The sequence below is a fragment of the Lissotriton vulgaris genome, chromosome 6 (genome assembly GCF_964263255.1).
Source record: "Lissotriton vulgaris chromosome 6, aLisVul1.2, whole genome shotgun sequence".
Taxonomy (NCBI): domain Eukaryota; kingdom Metazoa; phylum Chordata; class Amphibia; order Caudata; family Salamandridae; genus Lissotriton; species Lissotriton vulgaris.
The window spans coordinates 846,100,035-846,122,807 of record NC_141694.1 but is presented as its reverse complement, the minus strand read 5'-3'; the positions used below and the strand labels follow the sequence as shown (position 1 = coordinate 846,122,807).

The following is a 22,773-nucleotide window of genomic DNA, read 5'->3' as shown; positions in this document are numbered from 1 at the left end:
CAATCACGTACATAAAAATGTTCGCAATTTAATAATTTTTTATTTACAATTATTTATACTGAACAAATTTACTATTAAGTATTTATATAAATCATTCTAACAACAATATAAGAAAGGGACAAAAAGAAAGTTCAAGCATCTAGAGATTGTGATAATATCTAATGTTATGATGTCCTTAACAAACACTGACAACGCTTGCACACACACAGACCCACCCCAGCCTATTCCACGCCAGCCCTCTCGCCTGAGCAGGGAACTCAATTTTTAACTGAGAATGTACATTGCAACATTACCCTTAAAGTATATACAGAGTAGATACAACACAATATATCCGTGGGAACTGTATTATAACAGAATCCAAGTAATGAGGACAGTTATCCTTGTATGGAGGACCACAAGGTCCCAGAGCTTTCATTCTATAGTGTTTCTTTTATTTTTATCATTGCTGTCAGAGTGAAGAGGAGCGACCTGCACTGGAAAGAGGGAATGGGCAGATAAAGGTGGGGGGTTGCTGTGGTCTTAGGGGCGGTCAGGAGGACAAGAAAACGATTTAAACTACAGGAAGACAAGGGCTAGATGGACCGGGCATGTTTTTCTTGAAGCTAAACTGATTTGTTGGCTTTGGCTTTTGAATAGGACGATGCATCACTGACACGACTGGTCACACACTTTACAGCTGGAGTCTTTTTCCAATTGCTCACACTCCCTCTACTCTTTTTTACCAGTACTGTACAATGAATAAACCAGCATACAATTTCGACATTGTTTCTTCTGTTGTAATCTTTCTCTTAGAAGGTAGGATATATTCACTCTCACAGAAATCTCGTTCTTGTGAACTCTTCAAAACAGAAATGAAATCAATGTTCCCCATCATGCGGTACCACCAGACAGGATCCAATTGTAACAGATTCACCTTCGGACAATACATGTGGCGTCTCCCTTCAGAATGAGGATTCACTGCCTAGCTACCTCACATGTACATGAGGTCTCCTGATCATTTATTAACAGTATTTTTCCTTGATATAGTGTTCATATTTAAAACGTGAAGATAGTGGACATTTCTGACCTCAACTGTTATAAGTGGCCGGCTAGAACTGACCTCCAAATCTCATGTAGGGAGCTCAGTCACCCTATGGATCTTGTCCTTGCTGTAAAAAACCATAAATGAATCAAATAAGCATATGTTTACAAAATAAAGGGTGGCAACTATTGCAACTTGATGAAGGATGTCACAGAGTTGCTTGGAAGAACAGTCAGGAAGCCATAATGCAACATGATCTTTGATAAAGGTTATTCTACCAGCCAGAGGAGTGTCACACCACCACTTAAATTGCCTCCAAAAGCCCCAAAAATAAAAATAAAATGGTAATAAAGTTCATTTATTACCATTTATTTTTCATTCCCTCCTGGCCTGAACAGAGGGTCAGAACGAGCCGCAGTTTGTATACTCACAGCAGCAGCGAGGAGGGTTGGCTGCCTGGGCATTTTTCAAAATGTGCATGTCCCTTTGGCTGGCCGTCTTGTGAAGGCCAGTCAGATATGCGCACTTTGAAAGCTCTAACCAAGCTGTCTTAGGCAGCTGGGTTAGAGCAAGTGTCCTCAGGAGAGGCTGCTCACGCCAGTCCTGGTGCTTCTCTCATGCTGGTGAGAGCAGCATCAAGATTGGTTAAGGAATTTGGCTGGGGCCCGCGTCGGACTGCAGCTGCAGGAGGAGGACATGCAGTAAGGAGGAGGCCATGTTTAAGGTAAGTGTTTTTTGAAGTTTACCCACCGCCCATTTGCCCGCCCCACTGCTCCCCTTAGATGGCAGCTGCAACTGGTCAGAGGCGTCACAGTGCTGCTCCTCTCAAAGCATAGCAGTAGGCTACTTTCCTAAACGGAGGACTTCATGTAGTGCCTACAAGCGACAATACCGTATTGCTCTATAGTCAGAAGAAAAGGACTCTACGAGTTAAGAGCAGACCCCTAAAATGCTGTCTGGAATTCCTTTTGAAGCTACTGTGACACCAAAAGTAAAATTTTTGTTGCTGATCCTGATGTCCGTGCTGGGACATTTTACAGGAGCATCTATCGGAGAAAAGAATAATGTGGTTTGTGAGACGACGTACGTCCCTTTTCTTGCACTGAATTCGTGTGTTGAAGTACTGACTGACCCAGCAAATGATGTTCGTGTCTGAATGCAGGATTCTCCTGGTCCTAATGATTGTGTAATTCTGTCCCAGTGAATGAACATCAAAGACTTAGTGTCCATTTCTGGAATTCCCAGAGTCTATATCTCCATGTCTTGGTTATCAAGATGTTGGTCTTTGATTCAGTATACTGATTTGTTGGAGGTATTAATGTGTGCATATCCCCCATTATAATGCAAGCGTTTTCCTATCCCAAAGTGAGTGTTTGCTTTCCCACTGGTAGTACGATGCCTGAACAGGTCAGGGAATTCCCTTGTTTGTATCATTTTTTTTCCTGACCTAGTGTCACTATAATTACTATTCTATGGCAGGGAGTTTCCTATCCTGACAGTCAGTCTTGCTCCATAACTCCAGATTAGTTAATTACCAGGCCCAGTGTTGTTTTTTAATAGAAAAGCGAGCAGTGGTAGTGTGTGTACAATGCACAATTAAGTTGTATCCTTCACAAACACATTTTTTAAGTCTAGAGACAGTGGTGCCAAACCAATGCTTCTCATAGATGTTACTGCAGTAACAACAATCTTTGAACAGTCTGTTTGGAGTTTCATATTATTTCTTCATATTTTTCCAGTATCCACTTTTAAATTCTTAAAGTAACCCAACCAACGCACGTTCCATCTGAAAACATAGCTCTATCAAGCTAAGCTGTAGGCTGTAGTGAGAACAGCCCAAAAAGTAGTCCAGAGACAGCCACTATCAATGTTAGCCAAAGTTGTTTTTTTTGTGACAGCATCGGGCTCCTTTAGTACACGTTCCCAAAGCTGTACCTTATGAACTCACTATTCAAAGTTCATTGACCTTGAATACTTCAGTGTGTGAAAGATGACTTTCATATTACAAATACAGTGCCTACTTTAGGCTGGCTTTGTTTGGCATGACTAGGCCATATTAGGCTGCAGCATTTAAGCATGAATGTTTATGTGCACAAGCCCTGTATTCTCATGTTTTCTATCTTTTTAAGAAAATAATTTTATTTCAGCTGCAAACCACGGTTTCTACTTGCAAGTAACAAACAATGTTCCATTAGAGTCACCAGGAGAGGATGTTCTGTTATTTTAACTGAGCCTTCGTTAACATGACAAAATTATTTATGTGCAAAAACAGTTCATTATTTTTCCTCTCGTGTTTTGCCTTAATAACAACTTATGTGCACCGGTAGCCAATGCAAGTACATTTTATTTTAAAAAACCGTGGTAGGTGAGTATGGGACATTTACGTAATGTTAGGCTAAGAAACACTGTGTGCTTTCGTTGCCTAAAACATTATAAAAGGCGTGCCTTTTGGGAAACAGCCAAGCTTTAAAGACATTCTCCTTGCTGCTTACAGAGGGTGAGATGTTAGTGGCCCTTTCTGTACTTAGGGCCCATTTACTATTATATAATTAACAGAGGGGCTACTATTCATTCTACTTTAAATTACAGAGTAGTGACGGTTGGAGTGGAGATGCATTGGGCTTTTAGTTAGACTGAATGACACGGATCTTATGTCAGTCTGCTTGACACGTCGGGAGGGCTAGCTTATGCTTTTGGTTATGATTTGATTACGCTAATTCCCTTGAGTGAATAACTAACATGTTTGCTTTCTTAATGATCATCGAGATATTTGAATAAATTAAAGAAACTGAGATTATTGCTTCAAGCCTTTTCTTAATGCTATTGGCTAAATATTTGATACCAGGATTTTTCCCTTTCCTGCTATTTGACCCTCAAACAATTAGATAAGATTAGATATGTTTGGGCGTCAACAAGTGTTTGATCCAAGTTGTCAGAGGGGTGCAACTAGAGGCAATTCTTCTGTCTCACTAAAATAATGGGATCTCTGTTTCAGAAGATTAGGACGGGTAATTAGAAACAGTTGGTGTCCATTGTGGCAAGTCCCACCACACATTTCAGGGTAGTGTAGCTAGTGCTACTCAGCTCTACACTCTGATTGATTTCATAGTCATTGGACATAGTGAGAAACAGTTAAGTTTGTGAGATATTAGACAACAGACTATTTCTAGGTACACTTTCTTAGCAATGAAGAACCACCACTGGACATAACACCCAGTCAGAGAATCTTTAATATGTTCAAGCGAGAAAGTTGTGTGAAATCATACTATTCTCCTTGAAGCCCTATCCCATTACTAGAAACACAAGTTTGGCTGATCTTCATATCAGTTGTCTAAATAATTACTTTGGATTTCAAAATACTATGGATTGAGGAAATCCTTACGCTTGATGAAACACCCGTCAGCTTGATTGTGAACATTGTTGCTTTTGAAGTTGTAAAGAAGATATCAGGAATAAAGAGAAAACTCAAAAATGAGACAATTGATCTGCCATAACTATTAGCATTTCAAGCCTGAAAAATGAATTCACTTTGATGATGTGTGTACAGACCAAAAGTTCTGTATTACCATTCTCATTATCCAATGGTTCTGAGAGTACGGTCATCCATATATTGACTACTGTGTCAGTTTTCCTGACTGTCATTCAGATCGCTGTTCTTCTGTAACTGCATTCCTAGTCACAATGTCAATATATTTAATCACCTTCTCAAGGCGTAATTTACATTTCCATGCGGTCTGCGATATCCTTAAAACTGAGTTTCTGTCATATTTATGGTGTCCGAAGGAGGCTGCAAATGATTTTCAGAATGTTGTAAGTCATCCATTTAAGATAACTGTAGAATGTTTTGTCCCAAACCTTAAGAGAATATTGTAATACATTTAAAGTTCTGTCTTTTCCAGTGGGGTTTCTATGCACTGGTGAATCTGCTAATGAAATGACCACATGCCCTGAACGCCTGTCCTGGTTTCTATATTTTGTTTGTTAGCATTGTTACACTTTCGTTTCCCATCCATAGTTGTTCACATCCTTTTACAATAACATCACAAGGGTGTTAATCACATTAATTACATGCTGGAATCTGAAGGTGCAGTTAAACTAGTGCACTAAACTGCTGTTACAATTTTAGCCTTAAAACAATTCTACATGTATTTCCATCGATGTTATAGTTAGGTATTGAAATGAGATAAGAACTAACCTTTAAAAACGGCAAAACCGTTGAAATTTGCAAGTACTAGTTTAGTGACCTAGCTATAACTCGCACCCTCGTCATGCTCTGCTCATGACCACATATAATAGATCACTCATGACATCTCAAATGACATCTTTGATGACATCACTGATAACATAATTGAGTCACTGTAACAGCATCCATTAGTGCCTAATGTTTTAGCACTGATCAAGTGATAATGGACAAAACATTTGACCGCATGCTGGACAAAAAGCATATTTGTCAAGTCACCCGCATATGGTGGATGTTACCCTCTTTTACTGGTATTTACCCACCTAGCAAACAAAAGTCCTCCACAGACATTAATGGGGTCACCCCCTTTTTAAACACTGAACATCCTCCAAAACATAAGCTTGTACTCCAGTAACCTCAACGGGATCACCCTAAGTCTTCACATAAGCTGACATTTTAAGTCAAGAGGTTAGTTGGTATACATTTGCCAATGATGAAATTACTTTTGCCAGGCCCTAAGGATAATCTTCAATAGTTTGGTGAAATACACAATCACAATCTGGACATGATCATAATGGCACACATCCTTATAGCCAAGCTCACGTCCCCAGTGTGAGTTAACTCCCCTTTAAGCTGGTGAAACCTATATTCTACTTTATTGAGCAATCTGCAATTCCTCACAGTCTTCAGCGAAGTTCTGGAACAAACACACCATATAAACAATCATTGTTACACAGAATTTGTCAATAGCACTGAAGAACAACTATTTAAGATGGGCATGTGCCTATGCCTTCACTGGAGGATAATCTATTGTCAACAGAAGCTCTGTCTTTTCTCAACTTTTTTTGTGGCATGCGTTGCCTTTAAAGCAAAACCTAATTTGAAACAGGGCCTTGCAACCCACATCAAGTGCACTCTGTTTTTAGGGCTCGCGCCTGCGTTGCAGTGCGCAGCACTTCTCGCACAGCGAGAGCCCTTTTGAATGGGGTTTTAAAAGCTGACCAGGATTTTTTTTATTATGGTGTACTACTTGCACCTCAAACTTAACTTTTTGCATGACCAACCACACTTGTCTCCAGGGCTTACCTTGTTTCTATTCTCTGTTTCCACAAGTGTACATGCAATGACTCTATGCTGTGTATGTCTGTAGGCCCTTTACTAACAACTTTTTTTTTAATGATATAAGAGTTCACTGAGTAATGTGAATAGCAGTATAATGGATGATGTAATTTGAAATGTTATCAGTGATGTCATCAATGTTGTCATTTAGCATGTCATGAGTGATGGAATATGTGACATCATGAGCAGTGCATGATGGGGCAAAAGTTATAGTTAGTCACTAAACTACAACTGGTGAATTTCAGTGGTTTTTCGCTTTTTAAACCTTATTCCTTATCTCATTTCAACTACGTCAATTAAACCGTTCTTTTTTTAGGGACTTTTTGTTTATTAACATAAGCCTAGACCGTATTACCATACTTAAATATACTGTCATTTTAACCTTGGTGTGTTTTCAGTGAATTTCTGTGGCTTTTTCATCATAGTCAAAGTTAAGCATGCACCCAAACCCCTTGATCAACTGCAGCCAATCCCTGCTGTGCATGGCCTTCATTAAGGATAATATCATGAGCTGTTGGCCAACCAGATCATATCTGGACACCAATGGTCCAGATATCTCTAACTTTTTACCAGCATTACCCCCTTCATGCTCTTCATGAGCCCCTCTTCAAACACTGGTTTCTTGAAAACAGCTGAACGGATTTCCACCAAATAAAAAACAGCATGCTTTCCGAGTAAAGTTCTAGCTTTTTGCCAAATTTGTTCCACTGTTTTTTCTGTATCTGCGAGCTAACTTTACTATGGGTATTAAGATGAGAAATCACAATTTGGAACTCCCACCTTTTTCTTGGCTCCCGCTTAATAGACGAGCACCAAACTTTCCACAAATTAACCAAAGTGAATGAACTTTCTTTTTTTCAAAATTTTCATGCAGATTCATCAAATGGCCAAATTTATTAAACAAACAAAAATAAAATGCTTTTTGTGTGGAAACTCTGACCTAACTATAATTACACAGTGGCGACATCTCCTTTCTAATCTATAGGCTGGGGGAGAAGTACCTATCTTCTCAATCCCACCCGTACTTTAATAAAAATGTAACTTGGACAAAAAGTGCTTTGATCAAGCACGTGAACATTTTTGGGCTGAGGAATCTCGAACTCTGACTGATTGAGTTAAGAGGGGGACTTTTCTAGGCCCTGGAAAGACATTTCTTATAATATTACACACTATTTTATCATTCACACCAAATATCAAAAAATAATGATTGGCTCCTGATGAACATGTTTTCTGTTTGCACTACTTTAGGCACTTCTACCATACTATGTTTTTTTGCATTATTAGTAACTTCACATTTGTTTGGCGAAGGTTTGAAATTTAATGTTGGGCCAAGCAATAATGCAGGAGGAAGAAAAGGCCTGGCTACAAATTTGCAAATTGGACATGTTGACTTTTTGAAATCTGCTCTAGAGTACAGTACATCTGAACAAACAAACGAGTATTGACAAGTGTGAAAGTCCTAGATTTCGTACGGTGAACGGTTACTGTATGAGTAATACCAATGTTTGGACTTCATAGCCACTGTAACCAGTGTCAAAGTTACTGTGCCAACAGCTGTCAACCTATAGATAGTAGAAGTTGCTAGAATATAAATTGCTGTCTGAAATCGAATTTTCCAGAAAAATACACCGACTTTATTGGATCAACCTTTTGTAAGGCAGAAGCCTTTGCTTTAAGTAAAAGTGTGAGTAGAATTATTTGAGTCCTAAATGGGTTTCTGTTATAACTTTTAAAGATTATTCTTTTAATGAAATCTTTACTGCACAGAATCAGAGTTTATCAGTACATTTGGCTGTGGCAGTGCCATGCTTTTGCAAACGGATCTACTTCCTCAACCTGACCTTTGCCCTACCTGGTAACTGACACCACAGTTAGGTACCAGTCAGAAACCAGGAAAAAGAAGGCTCAAGCAAGTGAGATATTGTTGACAGGGTACAATTGAGAGAGAAGCGATGGCAGTCAGATGAAAAGAATTTAACAGAAGGATAGCGTGAAAGGGCGAGCACATGAATAGGGAGGCACTGGTATGTGAAAAAGTGGACGAGAAGGAGAGAATGACTAAGTGAGCTGGAGAGCAGTGATAAGAATTATGTTAGAGAGAGGAGAAAGAGGTTACGGATGTGGGAAAATCTCAAGGCGCAGAATGAAGGAAGGAAGGATCTAAGAGATTGGTGGATGGAGAAAAAAACAAGATATAAGAAGACGCATAAAGCTAGAGGAAATAGAAAACAGAGCAATGAGTGAGGTGAAAGAGGCAGGCACGAAAAAGGTTGACAGTCAAGGAGAGAAGTAGGGACAGAGGTATAGAGGAAACTTAATATTTCACTGCACACACCTGCTAATGAATACAAAGACGAGTTCACTCCCTGTGTACATTGTTTTAAAGATTTGTAAGGTTTCTGTAATTTAGGTGTTGAGAGCTGAGCTCTAATTTTAGAGTAAAACACCAATATCAGAGAGTATACATTATAATATGTTTTTGTTCTATTGATTGCAGTATGGTGCATGGAATATTTATTTTCAATCTTAAGTAAAACATATTTTCTTTAGAACATGATCAGTTTAACATAAACCACACATCCATGAATACAGGAAAACACTGGGAACACTCAAAAACAAATAAGAGCACAAGCCTGCAAAAAATATAAATGCAAAAAAACCACGAGGACTGGGAAACAGTATGCCTTGAAACAGACAACACACCAACTAGCTTCGAGGAAAAATGTACACCATTAACATTAATAGATGCAGTTTGTACAGTTTAATTTGCTTAGGGAGAAACAAAATAGTATATGCAGTTAGACTTTTATTCTGAAAGATTATTATATGATTTAAGAGTTCAGGAGGAAAGCTTTTTTTTGTTTAGCATAGTTTTGCATTAAATAGGATCTGTGTGCCTTGCTCACCCCAATGTGACCTGAGGTACAATGCACAGCCATGAGTATACACTTTTTGCAGGGGCAGCGTGACATCACTCCCTGTCATATTCCCCACTCCGTCATTCTAATACTTTCACTAATACTACCAAAAGGTTTAGCTCATTCGAAGGTAATAAGGCGAGGACCGATTGCGGTAAGGTCGGCTCCTGCCGCCTTTTGACCCTCTTGGTCGCCCCACCCTTCTTTCAGTTATTGGGCGGTTCGTACTTTCAAAAGACGCGCCCAATCTTTGCGCATATTTTTCGCGGGCTTTCGCCCTTTGCACTTCCGGTAGTGGTCCCGCCGCCATAAGGGGTTCCCTGCGGATCCTTATATGGTCGGACTTCACCTCCCCCAGCCCGCATCACCTCTCCTTGCTGAACTAATGCACACCTCAAACATTACCTCCGTGTGACTCAGCGCAACAAAGATTACACACACAAAGTTCACTGACTCATGGGCATTTTAAAGTGGTGTGGACAAAATCAGGTCCGAATGCTATGCTTTGAAATCTACTTCTAGACTGACATCCCATCTCGTCAGCCAGCAGAGTGGTGTGCTCTAGATGTCTTCTATAAGCAGACAGAACAGAGGGGAAGATTTAGAATAATTTGAGGCATCATGAAAATCCAGTGAAAAACATCTTATCCAAGAGGCAGTTGTGACTGCTCCGATTTTTTGGGTTCTTCTTGAAAAGGACACGTACGAACTTCCAGCGGTCTGCGCGCTTGATTATATATTAAGGTCGAAAAGTATTGGTAGTAGTGACTAAGGTTGGAAACCATTCGTCCCACGAAGCGAATGGAGAAGGATGAGCTCACCACACATTTATGGCATAATCCCCTACAGGTACTTTTTTAAACGTTCAGTGGTGTGTGTATAGTGATACACAAAACTATACGCACAGGAAATGACTGTACAGGTCCAAAATCAAAGACTGTATAAAACAAGCCTTGTTGGTTTTACCCTATTCAGTGCGGTGGGAAGGTGCAAGCACTCGGTGAACGTGGTTATGGAGTCACTATTGCCTGTGTTGACTGCCTATGTTTTCTGTCGATTCTCAAATTTGTAATGATGTCATCCTTCAATATTGTTGCATGTCTACTTCTATCTACTGGCACCACTAAACAACCAGTGTGTTGCCTTTTAGACCAGCGGGCTCCACTAAAACGTTTAGTAAACGTTTCTTACAAAAGTACAATTCTGGGGGCTCACAACATGTTACCCGCACTCCCAATTATATGTGTTTAGAGATGGAATGGAGACTGAAAATGACCCAGGGAACAGCCATAGGTGGGAGAGAGTTTCAACTCATGAAAAAACACAATATTATCAACATCATCAGAATGTTTGCCAACAGCAGACAAATAATGCGTCTAACTCACAGCTATATTGGCACCGAATGGAGGCAAATATACAGAAAGTACTCAATGATTGATTTATTTTTAAATATATGAATTCAGTCAATTATCATTAAGGGGGTAAGATTATCAAAATTAAAAGACAGCAAGCATTAATATATCATTCAATAAGTATATGTAAAAAAAAGAAGAAGAAAGAAAGAAAACAAAACAGGAATAAGAACGGAGCCACTTACAGGGCTTGACGGAGCCTTTGGCCAGCCTGGGCTGCTAATGCTATCGCTCTCATCTCCATGAATGGAGGAGAGGCTAGCAGAGCTGGGGGACATTGGGGGAGGGACTGGCAGGAGGCCTGGGGTTAGGGGCTGAGAAATACCATGTGAGCTGTAGCTATCCTGCGACAAAAGAATACAAACATATAACAGAGGCAAGGAAAACGTTTGTTCAAAAAAATCTCCCAGCTTAAAACAGCAGCACTAGAAATATGCTCTTTACCAATAGATTAGTTGGCAGAGCAAAGTCGCATTCCTTTCTTTTGGGAGAGTAATTCTCTCCTGCGATGGAGGGGCGTGTTAATATTGAAAAGTTGCCCCAGCCAAATTGCACCACAGCTAGGAACAAATCGAAACACCTCCATGCCAAGCTGGTTCATGGAAGACACTAAGCCTGACCGGTCGCATGAAGTGTGACCACAGGAGAGAACATTAATTAAAATCAATGTGTAATTAAAGGGAGGCACAAGTACATGTGATCAAGAACAGTTCTCAGTTAAGAGAGAGGAACCCAGATTCAAGCTAAATTACATTTTTAAGAAAAAAAAGCAAAGTTTATTTTTATCAATTTGGGTAGTACTGCTGCTTTAGACAAGGGCATCTCAAATATATCAAGAGCCACAGACAAACAAATGAGATGAGCATTAAACAACCTTGCTCATTAGTATACGTTTCGCAACGTTTGCTGGATGCTTGGCTCGCGTCGTTAAAGCCACCATGCTTATTTCAGGCCAACATTGATCGCTAAGCATCGATCTCTCGTAATGACAAGAAAAAAAATACCAAAACAAGCTGTTCGCCTTATTTATCAAATAAGGCATGGAAGCAAGAAAAAAAATGATGTTGAATGTTGCTGGTGTTACTTAGGCGGCCAAGACCAAGAAGCCAAAACCGAGTGCAGGGAGGGGGGAATGGTTGTAGTTTGGAATTCAGGCAATAAGTCCCATTACTGCACACTTGCTGAACCTCCTTCTCAGGTCCCATCTCCCCTCCCAAATCTGCCAAACCTATCAAAGCACAACGTGTTAAGACGAAATAACGTTGAAATCCTGAGTGAAACATAGAACTTGTACAGATGGACATGCAGGGAGACAAAAAGAAGCGAGGGCCGGCCAAAACCAGACAATGGACTGCAGCTCAGCACAAAACAGTGCGCAGCCAAGCCGACACCACCAGCAGACGGAAATACCTTTGGCTTGGGTTGAGGGCGCAGGGGCAGATCTTCCTTGCCATCCAGTTTGAGCGAAGAGGAGTGTTTTGACTCGCCAGGAGACATCATGTCAGGCAGACCCATATGCCCTGAAAAACAAGCAGAGGGAAATAAGAAGAGAAGATCCTTGGTCTGGATCTAACCTTTGAAAACAATGTCCTCTAGATGCAAATCTCACAGGCTTTTTCCACATGGAGTGTACTTTATAGCTTTAAAATACTGCTGCCAAGATATATGTTTGTTTCCCATCTCTCTTTATTGGTAACCTCCAAGCTCATGCCTAAACTAACTGAACAATTAGCCTCCTTTTCAATAGCTCTTCATTTGGACTGTAAAACATAGAGAAACCACTACTCACAAAATTCGACCACCCAGTCTTTGTGGAAAAGGGGATAAAAAAGGGTAATCTTTACATGACACATAGTAACAGATCATGTTATGAAATTGGAAATATTTTGATTAGAATAATCTCCGGACACCTCAATGAACTAAGAGAAGATATTTACAATGTACGATGCAAAGAGGTCCATGAGCGGTCCACACATGACATTAGTCTGCACTGTGAGGTATGTCAGGGAACATGTATAGATGACAATATGCCGGCTATATACATTTAAATCTAAATAAATAAATAACGTAAACAGAGGAACAAGAAAGTTTAAAACCTTAGGAAAAAGGAGAAATCTAAAGGAGAATTTTTGTAGCATGACTTCCTATAATGTCAGCGTGATATATCATTTAAACTAACATGTTTAAAATGCTTGCAAATATCTGCACCAAACATATGAAAAGGCTGACTTTCAAATTAGTATCATATTTGTTACCACTGCTGAGTACAATCTAAACAGCTTTAGCAATATAATTCAAGACCAGGGCTGATATAGTACAGATTAATGGCAGAAAATATGAATGCAAGCTTAGATATAATTATTAATATTATTAAAAATTTTACGTTTTTCCCCTAACAAACTGAATGAGCTTTGCAAAAATGCAATTAATGTGGTGGAAGAAGGTCTACTTTAGAAAAACTCAGTAAAAAATAATACTAGGTGCAAAAATTAGCTCCCACGTCGTTGGAAACTCTTCTGCAAATATGACACACAGATCATCTACATAAAAACACCCTAAACGTACATAGACATTTAGAATGGCAACATAATGCGCAGTTCAGTGTGCTATTATTGTTGAATGTTGGAAAGGACCATGACTCCTTATAAGTGAAGCCTCAAAGCATCACGATGCCATGCTGTTCTTTCAAACACATTAGTAAAAAACAAAAGTGATTTCAGCAGACTTGGAGCACAAACTCATTGCATAGTTCTCAGTGATCATCTAGGATAAGATTGAGATCTCTAAGACCCAGACAATGCAGGTATACCATGGCAAAAACATGGGATCTGATCTTCCCACTGTAATATTAAATGTTTCAATCTGCATTTACAACTACACTCACTCCCAAAAACGTTTTTGAGTGTTTTTATTTTCACTGATATTGCATAAATACATATAAACACACACCATAATGAATACAATTGTCCAATCACACCATCCTATTTTTGACACAACATTTGATAAAAATATGTGTCTTATGCCAGAAACCACTTCATCCTGCTCATGGGTAATGTAAGTTGACTAATCGCCAGGCCTAGCACTGAGAATGTGACAAGTTGGGAACCAATGAATTTTACTTCTGTTTGAACAGCCACAGACCCGGTTAAGTCAAGTAAACTCTTAACCTTGCTCTTTTCTCCCATTCCACAACCATCAACCTAAAAATTGTGTAAGCTGGCTCACGCTGTTGCCTGGGTTCTAACTTAGCACAGTCAGACAACATCTCCAAACACCACAGAAAGAAAGAAAGAGATTTTTGAAAATAAGGCTTTGTGAGGCGAAAGAAGTTACTACCCAAGCTCCGCCAGTGCGTCGAATTTCAGTAAACAGCATCAGCAGCAGGGATCACAATAAGCCAAAAAGCTTTTTTTTTTAAATCACTTTGCAAATTGCCCACTACAGAACAATTATTGCACGTATTCAAGTATTACTGTGTTTTAGGAAATAATTAGCTTTAATTAAAGCAGCAACAGAGCGGGCAGGACCCTGGTGAGGAGGCTGGCAAGGGCGCCAGTGCTAATTTGCTAATAACTTTTGCATCACTGACGGTTGATGAGCACAGGTCTGCCAAAAAATCAACCCAGCAATGTGCCATGCACATTTGCAACTTGACACACACAGCTACGCTCTGCGCTAACAGTTTGCTGAGGGTGTCATTCACAAAATATTCTTGTTCTTTTGGATCGAAGTAAACAGAATCTTATGCCCTGGCAATCCTGCAGTTACAAAATGTAGGGAAGAGGGCTGAAGGCCTGTAATTCCTATTTGTAAAATGCAAACATATCACCCCTTAAGGTTTCAAGGCGCTGGGGCCTGTCGGGGAGATTAAGTGAGCTATTGCCCAGGGTCACATGGTGCTGAGAGGACCTGCAGTCGGTGCCGGGAATGGAACCGTGAGCCCCGCGGTCCGGAGTCAGCCGCTCTAGCCTCTGCGCCACACCTCTTCCTCCTATTTTCAGTGGCTCTGTCGAAATATCTGTACCACCACTTTACAAGACTGGCTAACAACAGAAATTGAGAGTTTGGAGCAACTCTCAGTTCCATGTTGTCAATGGACTCAACTATTCATATTTTAAGCACAATTCCAGCTGATGGGGGTCTCGAATTCACTGAGCAAATGAAAAGGGATTATATTTTTGGGGTTGTAGCCAAACATAACATGGACTTCCTCAATGCCAATATTTATTGTCCTCCACATTCTAAGGTTTTAAGTAATTATTGTCCTCCACATTCTAAGGTGTATTCTTTTTCAAAGTAAGAATAAGTCCAAAAGCAGTAACAGCCATTAATTACTGTTTTTAGATAACCTTTGTCAGTAGAAGAATAAAATGAGTTCTAAAAGATGTACCCTTCTAAAGGCTAATGATGTTCCCTGATTGGTTATCAGATTAGAGTACAGACAACCAGAGGGCGGCTACCTGCCCCCTGGATACACTACTTCAAATTACCTCTACTCAACGCAAGGCAAGCTTCGGAGCATATCCGGCGCGTTTATTACAGGTTTTGACCGAGCTCTCAATTTGAAAATGGGACATTTTACATGACTGCGTTTTGTATTCGTCTTTTCTTAGAGTACCCACGAAAACAAATTATTCCTTATTGGCCTGGTAGACTTCGCTGCTCCACAGATTTTGTTGTCCTCCACTGGCTGACATTTCTTTTGTAGTGAGAGGTCCAACGCTTTGAGATAAACTTCAATGAGCATGTACAAATTCTGCTTGAAAAACGTGGTTAGTTAAAAGACTGTTTGTTATTTAGCATCCCTCAAACATTGAGATTTTGGCTGGTAGTCCTTTTGAGGTTAATAGCTGTGTACCCCATAAGCTTCAAAACATATAAAATTAAAATCAAGGACCCTGACCACAGTATGGACTTAAGAAAGGATATGTGAAGAGAAGTGCAAGACACTATGAAGACCAAAACATCAATGTTTTCAAACTGAACTATAATTTCAATATGAAGTCAATTTCCTAAAAGATGGAAAATTTTATATTACAGCGCCTTCCAACCAATCCCAATGACATGTAAACTACTGCTAGCTCATTTGCATTCCAGTTCTACCCAAAAAATGTTGTACTACTATTTGTAAGGTTACAAAAAACATTCAAAAACTGGTCATCTATTTTATTGGTACTGAGATGTAAAAAAGAAAGTTAAGCAAAAGAAAGTAAGAAACTTCATGAGGACTTCGTATAACAGTTATGACGTTATAAAAAAAACATCTTTTAATGAAAGAATCGCTAGTGGATTACACAGTCACATACCACGAAAACGTTTAGAGGAGATTTCAATGGGACTCCAAAGAGAAAAATCTCACATTACAAAATCAGTCTAGGACTGCTGATTAATGAACTATCTGAGCTGTAAGTAGCTCTCTAATGTTAAACATTTCTTTAACATGGACATTTAACCCCTTTATTTCTGGCTAGAATTCTATAAACAAAACATTACCTTATACCAAACATAGGTAGATGGTGTTATTAGTAGAATACAGATGCAATGTTTAACCTATACCTAATTCCTCAAAGTGAGTACATGAATGCAACACTGATACATTACTATTAAACCTAAAATGATTAAGGTCACCATGACAAGGATCCTCCTAATAACAAATCACTCAAATGTAAGCCTATCCTTCTGCAAACTATCCTTCTGGAAGGTAGAGTGTTGGCCATGAGGCTGGCTTTTAAAATAAATGCAGTACAAAGGACTGGACTTACATTGAAATATGATTTTCTTTTTAAACTAGTACCAACCCACACAACTGCATTTCTAAAAATCGCCACTTCAAATTATGTATGGCTTTTTGATGGCTGTGGGAACTATAAAAGCTCACCCATTTCAGTTCCGTGGGAAGACATTTGGTCTTCTCTTGGCCCACGCTGGTAAACTAAAAAGCGTTTATTCTATAGATATAATGACTACAGAAATAAATACAAAAACAATCACTGATAACTTTAGAAAACTCATTAGGCGTAAATAGTGGATATTCATAGGAATGTGCAGTGCAGGGGCATTAATAGTTCCTCTCATCCTGGAATAGTCAATCATCTCATACACAAATGTATTAACAAATCAAGGGGGAAACCCGAGTCTGTGTCCCTGGGAAAGAAGATCGTATAGCGAAAAACCGCTACCCTGGTAGCATCAAAGATGGAGAGTAGAATTTCAACCAATGAAGAAAAAAAACTCATTCATAATTCTAATTTCCTTTAATCCCTAATAAACATTCCATTAAGAAGTCTTCAATCCAACAGCGCCATGGTATGCAATGCGCAATGTCACCAATTAGTCTGTGCTGTAAGCCAACAAAGAAGAAACAATTACAATCAGTGATACTGCTGTAAATAAATCCCACCAAACAAAGAAATGTCTATCTAACGAAGATTGGCATTGCAAATTTGATGTTCAATCGAAGAGCCCAAAGAACACAAAACACTTGGGTAGCTCAAGTGATAATCTTACCAGCAAATTTGTACTTAAACTTTTTTTGTCATTAAACCTGTTGAAATAATTGTCACAACTATACTGGCACTGACACATCTGAAATAATTACTTATTCCCTGAAGCCTGTCAAATTGCCACAACTACCACGAGGAAGAATTTACATTAGGATAGGTAAAGATACAAATCCTGCAATGTTTATGGTTTGTGACGTAAGAAGGAAGAACGTATACGCCCCACTGATGAGGTGCAGTCACAGCTGGATAGCACTGCTCATGACAGTCTAATTTTGTAGGGAGTGACAGAGTCTGTGTCACAACTTTATTCAACATGCAAGTCAAACTTCCATGAGCACATCTGCTGTCACAAGTTCTTATAACCTGAATCCAAGCACTTTTATGCAAACAAACAGGAATTAAAAAGAAGTTGGAGCTAGTGAAAGAACAGAGGGGATCCCAGGGAACAAACGAGTAGGATGGCCTTCCGGAAGGTGGGGCACAGTCAGATCGTCATTACTTTGTCAGTATACACAGAAAATCCCAACGATATTTACCATCTCAGGTTGATAAGTAAATATACCCTTCAAACAAGGATGGTGTATCTACGGATGGAAAAATTCCCCAACACACTCATATTTCGTGAGGGACAGGAAAAGGCAAATTTCTCTGACAAAGAAAGATGGCTTGGTGTGTTAGGGGTGCAAGATCTAAAGTTTATATGTCCCTGTTTATCACCTGCCTGTAATATGTCAAAATCAACTGGAGCGCCCCACTGCTTTGCCATGAGTGGCCTCATCTGCGGACAGGAAAGAGGAAATGATGCAAGGGTTAAGAGCGCCATGCATAACTCAGGAAAGAAACTCACAGGCAAACAGCCGGTATCAAAGAACTTTGAAGAAAAAAACATGTTTAAATCTCACATGGGCTCCACATTTCGGCCCGCTAAAAACATTTCAGCAGCAGGTACGATATAACAGACAGCAGCAAGCACCTTATAATTTGGCAACAACAGCCAGTTATTTTTAAGCAAATGTCCTAAGCAAAAGCACTGCATTTAAATGCCAGACATGCCACATATGTACATCACTCGCCCACATACCGCTTGACAAATAATAGTATTTAGGAGCTTGCAAATTTTTCTGGACAAAAATATCAGATTATGCAGACACAGACAAATATTTTGCACCTAGTACAAGAACAGCATGTGAATGGGTTTTTGTATGTAGGATGCTTTATAGGTGAAGTTTCGCAAAGGCAACCAGGGTTAGAATGAGAGAGAAAATAAGCACAGGCACCAAAATAAAATAGCCCCCCCCCCCCCCCCCGTTAATGAATAATAAAGTTTAGTGCTTACCAAACTTTGTAGACCCAGGACCCAATTTTTAGAACGACAAATTCGCTTTATGAACATGAGGCGGGCGAGTTTTTAATGTAACTAAAGTAGGGTGTGGCAACGCACTGTCGTTTCCAGATAATACATTTTCTACTGCAATGGCCACTAAACTCGCACAGACACAGTTTTACGGCTAAAACTTTATTGCAAACAAATGATGTTTGGAAATCGAGGTTCTGTGAATATTTATCATTTGTGCATCACCAACTAAAATGTCTTTTTTTTGTTTTGATCCTATTTGTTTCCTTCACACTTCAGAACTACTAAAAAGTGTGCTTCCTTTTTGCTTTCCTAACAGCTGAATGTGTGCTGCTCATTTACATGAATTAACATTTTGTTGTATGCTACAAAAAATGACATCCTAGGAAACACTGACATGGTTAACAAAGTGTCCCACATTTGCAACTTGGGGCAGCTCTGAACGTGTACAGGTACGCTGTATAGGTGTTTTGCAAGGTCTGGAAGACTGAATGCATTTGAGCTTTCAGTATACAATGTGCTTCATAACATCAGAAAAATTAACAGTAAACACTGGCCCACTAGACAATGAATCAGGCCACAAACAGCAAAAACACAGTTCCCCATACTGACCTGTCAGACCAGCCTTTCGGGCATTGCCAGAGTGCCCTATAGGCCAGTCCAACCTTGAAATCAAACATGAAAAAATCCATATAAAGGGTGGGTGTGGCTTGGCCGGCAACAATGGCAGTCGTGCCTTAGGCTCGCTCCGGCCAGCCTACAAATATCCTGCCTGAATATCCTGCCTCGAGCGCCTAAAATTTCCGACTGGCTACCGGAGGCGCTGAAGTATTGTCCGGTGAACCTCCGAAATCACTGGGGGATCTCGGAGTGTGGCGGTGTGGACTGCGGAGGAGGGGCGACCTGGAGAGTGATGGCCAGCGCTGAGGAGCTGGTGTGGCGGTGCGGCACGGCGCTTCGTCTGTTCAAAGCTGGGGGCGGCCCGCATTACGGAGGTGCGCCTGGCTGCAGATTGACCCACCGGGCGCTGCTGCGGGGCAACAGGACAAGCGGGTCTGCAGTGGCTGACAGGGAGACACCTCGTCCCGGGCCGGTGGCCCTGTAGGAGGCGGCGGCTATTTGCTTTGTCCCGGGCCGGCGGCGCCGAGTCCCGATAACTGCACCATAAAGGGGGCCTCCTCCTCCGCGTTGCCAGTACTACTGGGGAGTTGAGCAGCGCTACACAGAGACACTCATTGAGGCTGCCGGCCGGCTGGGTCGGCGTGCACAGACCCGGAGATCAGGGGAGACGCGGCGGCTGCCGCACATACCCTACGTTCGACGGCAGTGGGGCCCCTTCTCTGGTAGTTGGGGCGGCCCTCTCCCTCTATCTGGAGGCGATGTGGAGGGACATGAAGTGACGCCGCCTGGGGACCCCCAGAGGAGTTAGTAGCGGGGGCGGTTGACGGAGCCATCTTGCCTGGTTTGGGCGCCCTGGACGCTGTGGCGGCCATCTTACTTGGCCCGGGCCTGCAGTGGTGAGTCGGATCCATCCTGGTGTGGGGCTGGGGGAGTCTTGGTGGTGAGGGCGTCCCCCCACCCTTTCACGACATACATCTGTGAGGTGGTGGTGGCCCTTATCTGGCGTGCTCGGCGGCCCTGTCGGTCCGTTGTGGTGTGGATGTGGCGGCGGTGGCTCTGTGGTGCGGCGATGTTTGTGACCTGGCCCTGGTGAAGTCCCTTGGATGGTGGTGACCCCATAGCGGCATCAAGGAGGGCCGCAGGTGCGAGTCGCGGTCAGTGCGGGCCGCGGAGTGGGGGGGTCGGGCGGTACCTCCTGGTGGTGAGATAGAGCTGCCCTCCACGTGGCCCGAATACCTGGAGACAGTTGCGGCCTACCTGAGACCCACGAGAGGGACTCCGTGCTGTTCCTGGAGGCGCCCGCGTGTCCCCGGTGCTGTGGAGTGCGGTTACCCCTGGGATCGATCCTCCCTTCATCAGTCAGGACGTGATCCTTTAAGATGACCTGCGACAAGGGAGGAAGTGGTAGTACCAAGCAGGGCACTTTGGACAAATTCACTGGTGCCGGGGCTACTGTCGGGTCTGCGGGCTCGCAGATTCAAATGCCTGATAATGCGGCGCTCATGGCGGCTATCACTCAATCCCGAGACATGCTTGACGCCAAGATCGGGGCTGGCGGGTCAGTCGTTACCCGGCAGCAACAAGACCTGTGGAATGCTGTGGAGCGCATTACTGAAACAGAGACTCGCGTGTCGGAGGTGGAAGACGATGTCAAGGTCCTGAAGAAGAAAGTGGCGGCCATGGAATAGGTACAAAAGAGTCTGGCCCTAAGGGTCGAAGATGCAGAAGGGCGTGCTAGGCAGAACAATCTACGCTTTGTAGGATTTCCGGAGGGATGCGAGGGGGACAACGTGGAGTGCTTCCTGACCCGGTGGCTGGAGGGATGGCTCCCACCTGGTGTACTCCCCCGTTGCTTTGTCATTGAACGGGCCCACCGCGCCCTTATGCAGAAGCCCCCTGTGGGCGCTCGCCCGAGACCAATGATAGCTACATTTCATAACTATATGGATCAAGACACCGTCCTGCGACAGGCCAGGGCTCAGTCCTCCCTCACTCACGATAATGCCTCTGTACTTATCTTTCCGGACTACACTCGCATGGTGCAGCAGCAGCGACAGTCCTTCCTGGCGGCCAAAGCGCGCCTTCGAGACCTTAAGCTTCAATATGCGCTGCTGTACCCCGCCAGGCTGAGTGTCATTTATCGGTCCCGCACGGTATTCTTTGATTCCCTGGAAGAAGTTTTTAAATGGACTGATGAAACTGTGCAGCTACGTCCCCATATGCCACCGAGCATTGACTCCAAATCCTCTTCCGGCGAAGCGACCCGTGGGGGACCTCGGGGCAAGAGGGGTGGAAATAAGAGGTCCCGCTCCAGGGGTCGATCCAGGTCCAGCTCTGTCCTCCGTCAGAAGGGCGCGTCACCGGAAAAGCAGCAGTTGGAGAAGTGACTTTGTGACATTATTGTCTAGGCGTTCAGTTGGGCCTATTTGATCTGGGCTGGATCCCGCTCACGTAGTCGTGGATGGGATGGGATGAGGGGTGGTCTCCCCCCCCCCCACCACCCCCCCCCCACCCAAAAAAAAGTTATGAGTGTTTCATTGGGGATCCATTGGAGGGGATGGTGTTTGTCCCCCCGTTGGTGACTGGACCTTGATCTGACCGCTGATCGAGACAGGTACTTCCATGTTTGGGAGGTATGGGGTGGTGGTGGGGGAGTTCGTGGGGGTGGAGTGTTAGGGGGTTTGTTTGATTGCATATGGATGCTCTATGTTCGACATAATTCAGTGCGCTGAGCTGGGGAGGCACTGGTGGGAGGGACGGGTACTCGTTAGTATGTCTGACACTGGGGGTGGAGGGCGGATAGCCCAAGGTTCCCTGCGCGTAGTTAGCTGGAATGTGCGCGGGGCGCTCGATAAAGTGAAGAGAGGGGCCATTCTGCAGTTTGCTTATAGAGCTGGGGCGTATATACTATTGCTCCAGGAAACACACTTACTTGGTACTAAGGCTCTTTGTTTACAACGGTATGGATTTAATCAAGTCTATCATTCTGGGTTTACAAGGGGCACACGGGGGCTGCAATTTTGATACATCGTAGGGTCTCCTACACACACAAGAAGATATGGACTGACACCCAAGGTAGATATGAAGTTATACAGGGCACAATTGGGGGGGACCGGTTGATGATAAGCAGTGTATATGCTCCGCCACCACTACAGTGGTCTTTGGTGGAACGACTACTGACGCTGTGGGGATCCATGCCAGATACTATATCCATAGTGGGTGGGGACTGGAATGACGTGATGGAGCCCGGGCTCGATAGGTGGAGAAGCGGGGGGATTCCCTTGGAGGGGGGACCGTCCACCAAACTTCGATCCATGGTAATGGGGCTTGATTGGGTAGATGTGTGGCGCCACCTGCATGGACCTCGTAGGGAGTACACCTATTTTTCCGTAGTGCACGAGTCCTTCTCTAGGTTGGACTATATCTTTGTCCCCAGGGGACTTGCATACAGGGTATTGTCGGTTGTTTTATAGCCTAGGGCCCTGTCCGATCAGTCGCCTGTAGCGCTCACGCTCCAGCTGGGTCCAGGGCGGCAGCCGCTTTGGTGGCGTATGTTGGGGTGGCGCCTTCAAGGTGAGGAGTACAGGGCACATTTAACCAGAGCCATAGCTCACTACTTTGTGACTAATGCGGGGTCCGTGGACT

The 22,773-nt window shown here is 42.5% G+C and overlaps 1 protein-coding gene across 5 annotated transcripts in view; it reads right to left on the bottom strand.

The window, feature by feature from the left end:
- Positions 1 to 22,773, bottom strand: part of ARID1B (AT-rich interaction domain 1B) — an 843,008-nt gene that overhangs the window by 58,195 nt on the left and 762,040 nt on the right. For 3 of the 5 annotated variants that reach the window (XM_086926863.1, XM_086926865.1, XM_086926864.1), the window contains 2 exons: positions 12,061 to 12,170; positions 10,836 to 10,994 (listed from right to left, as the gene is read on the bottom strand). In XM_086926863.1, the coding sequence (XP_086782989.1) occupies positions 10,836 to 10,994; positions 12,061 to 12,170 (269 nt within the window). The remainder of the gene's footprint in view (positions 1 to 10,835; positions 10,995 to 12,060; positions 12,171 to 22,773) is intronic. The other 2 variants (XM_086926866.1, XM_086926867.1) reach the window with 1 other exon arrangement.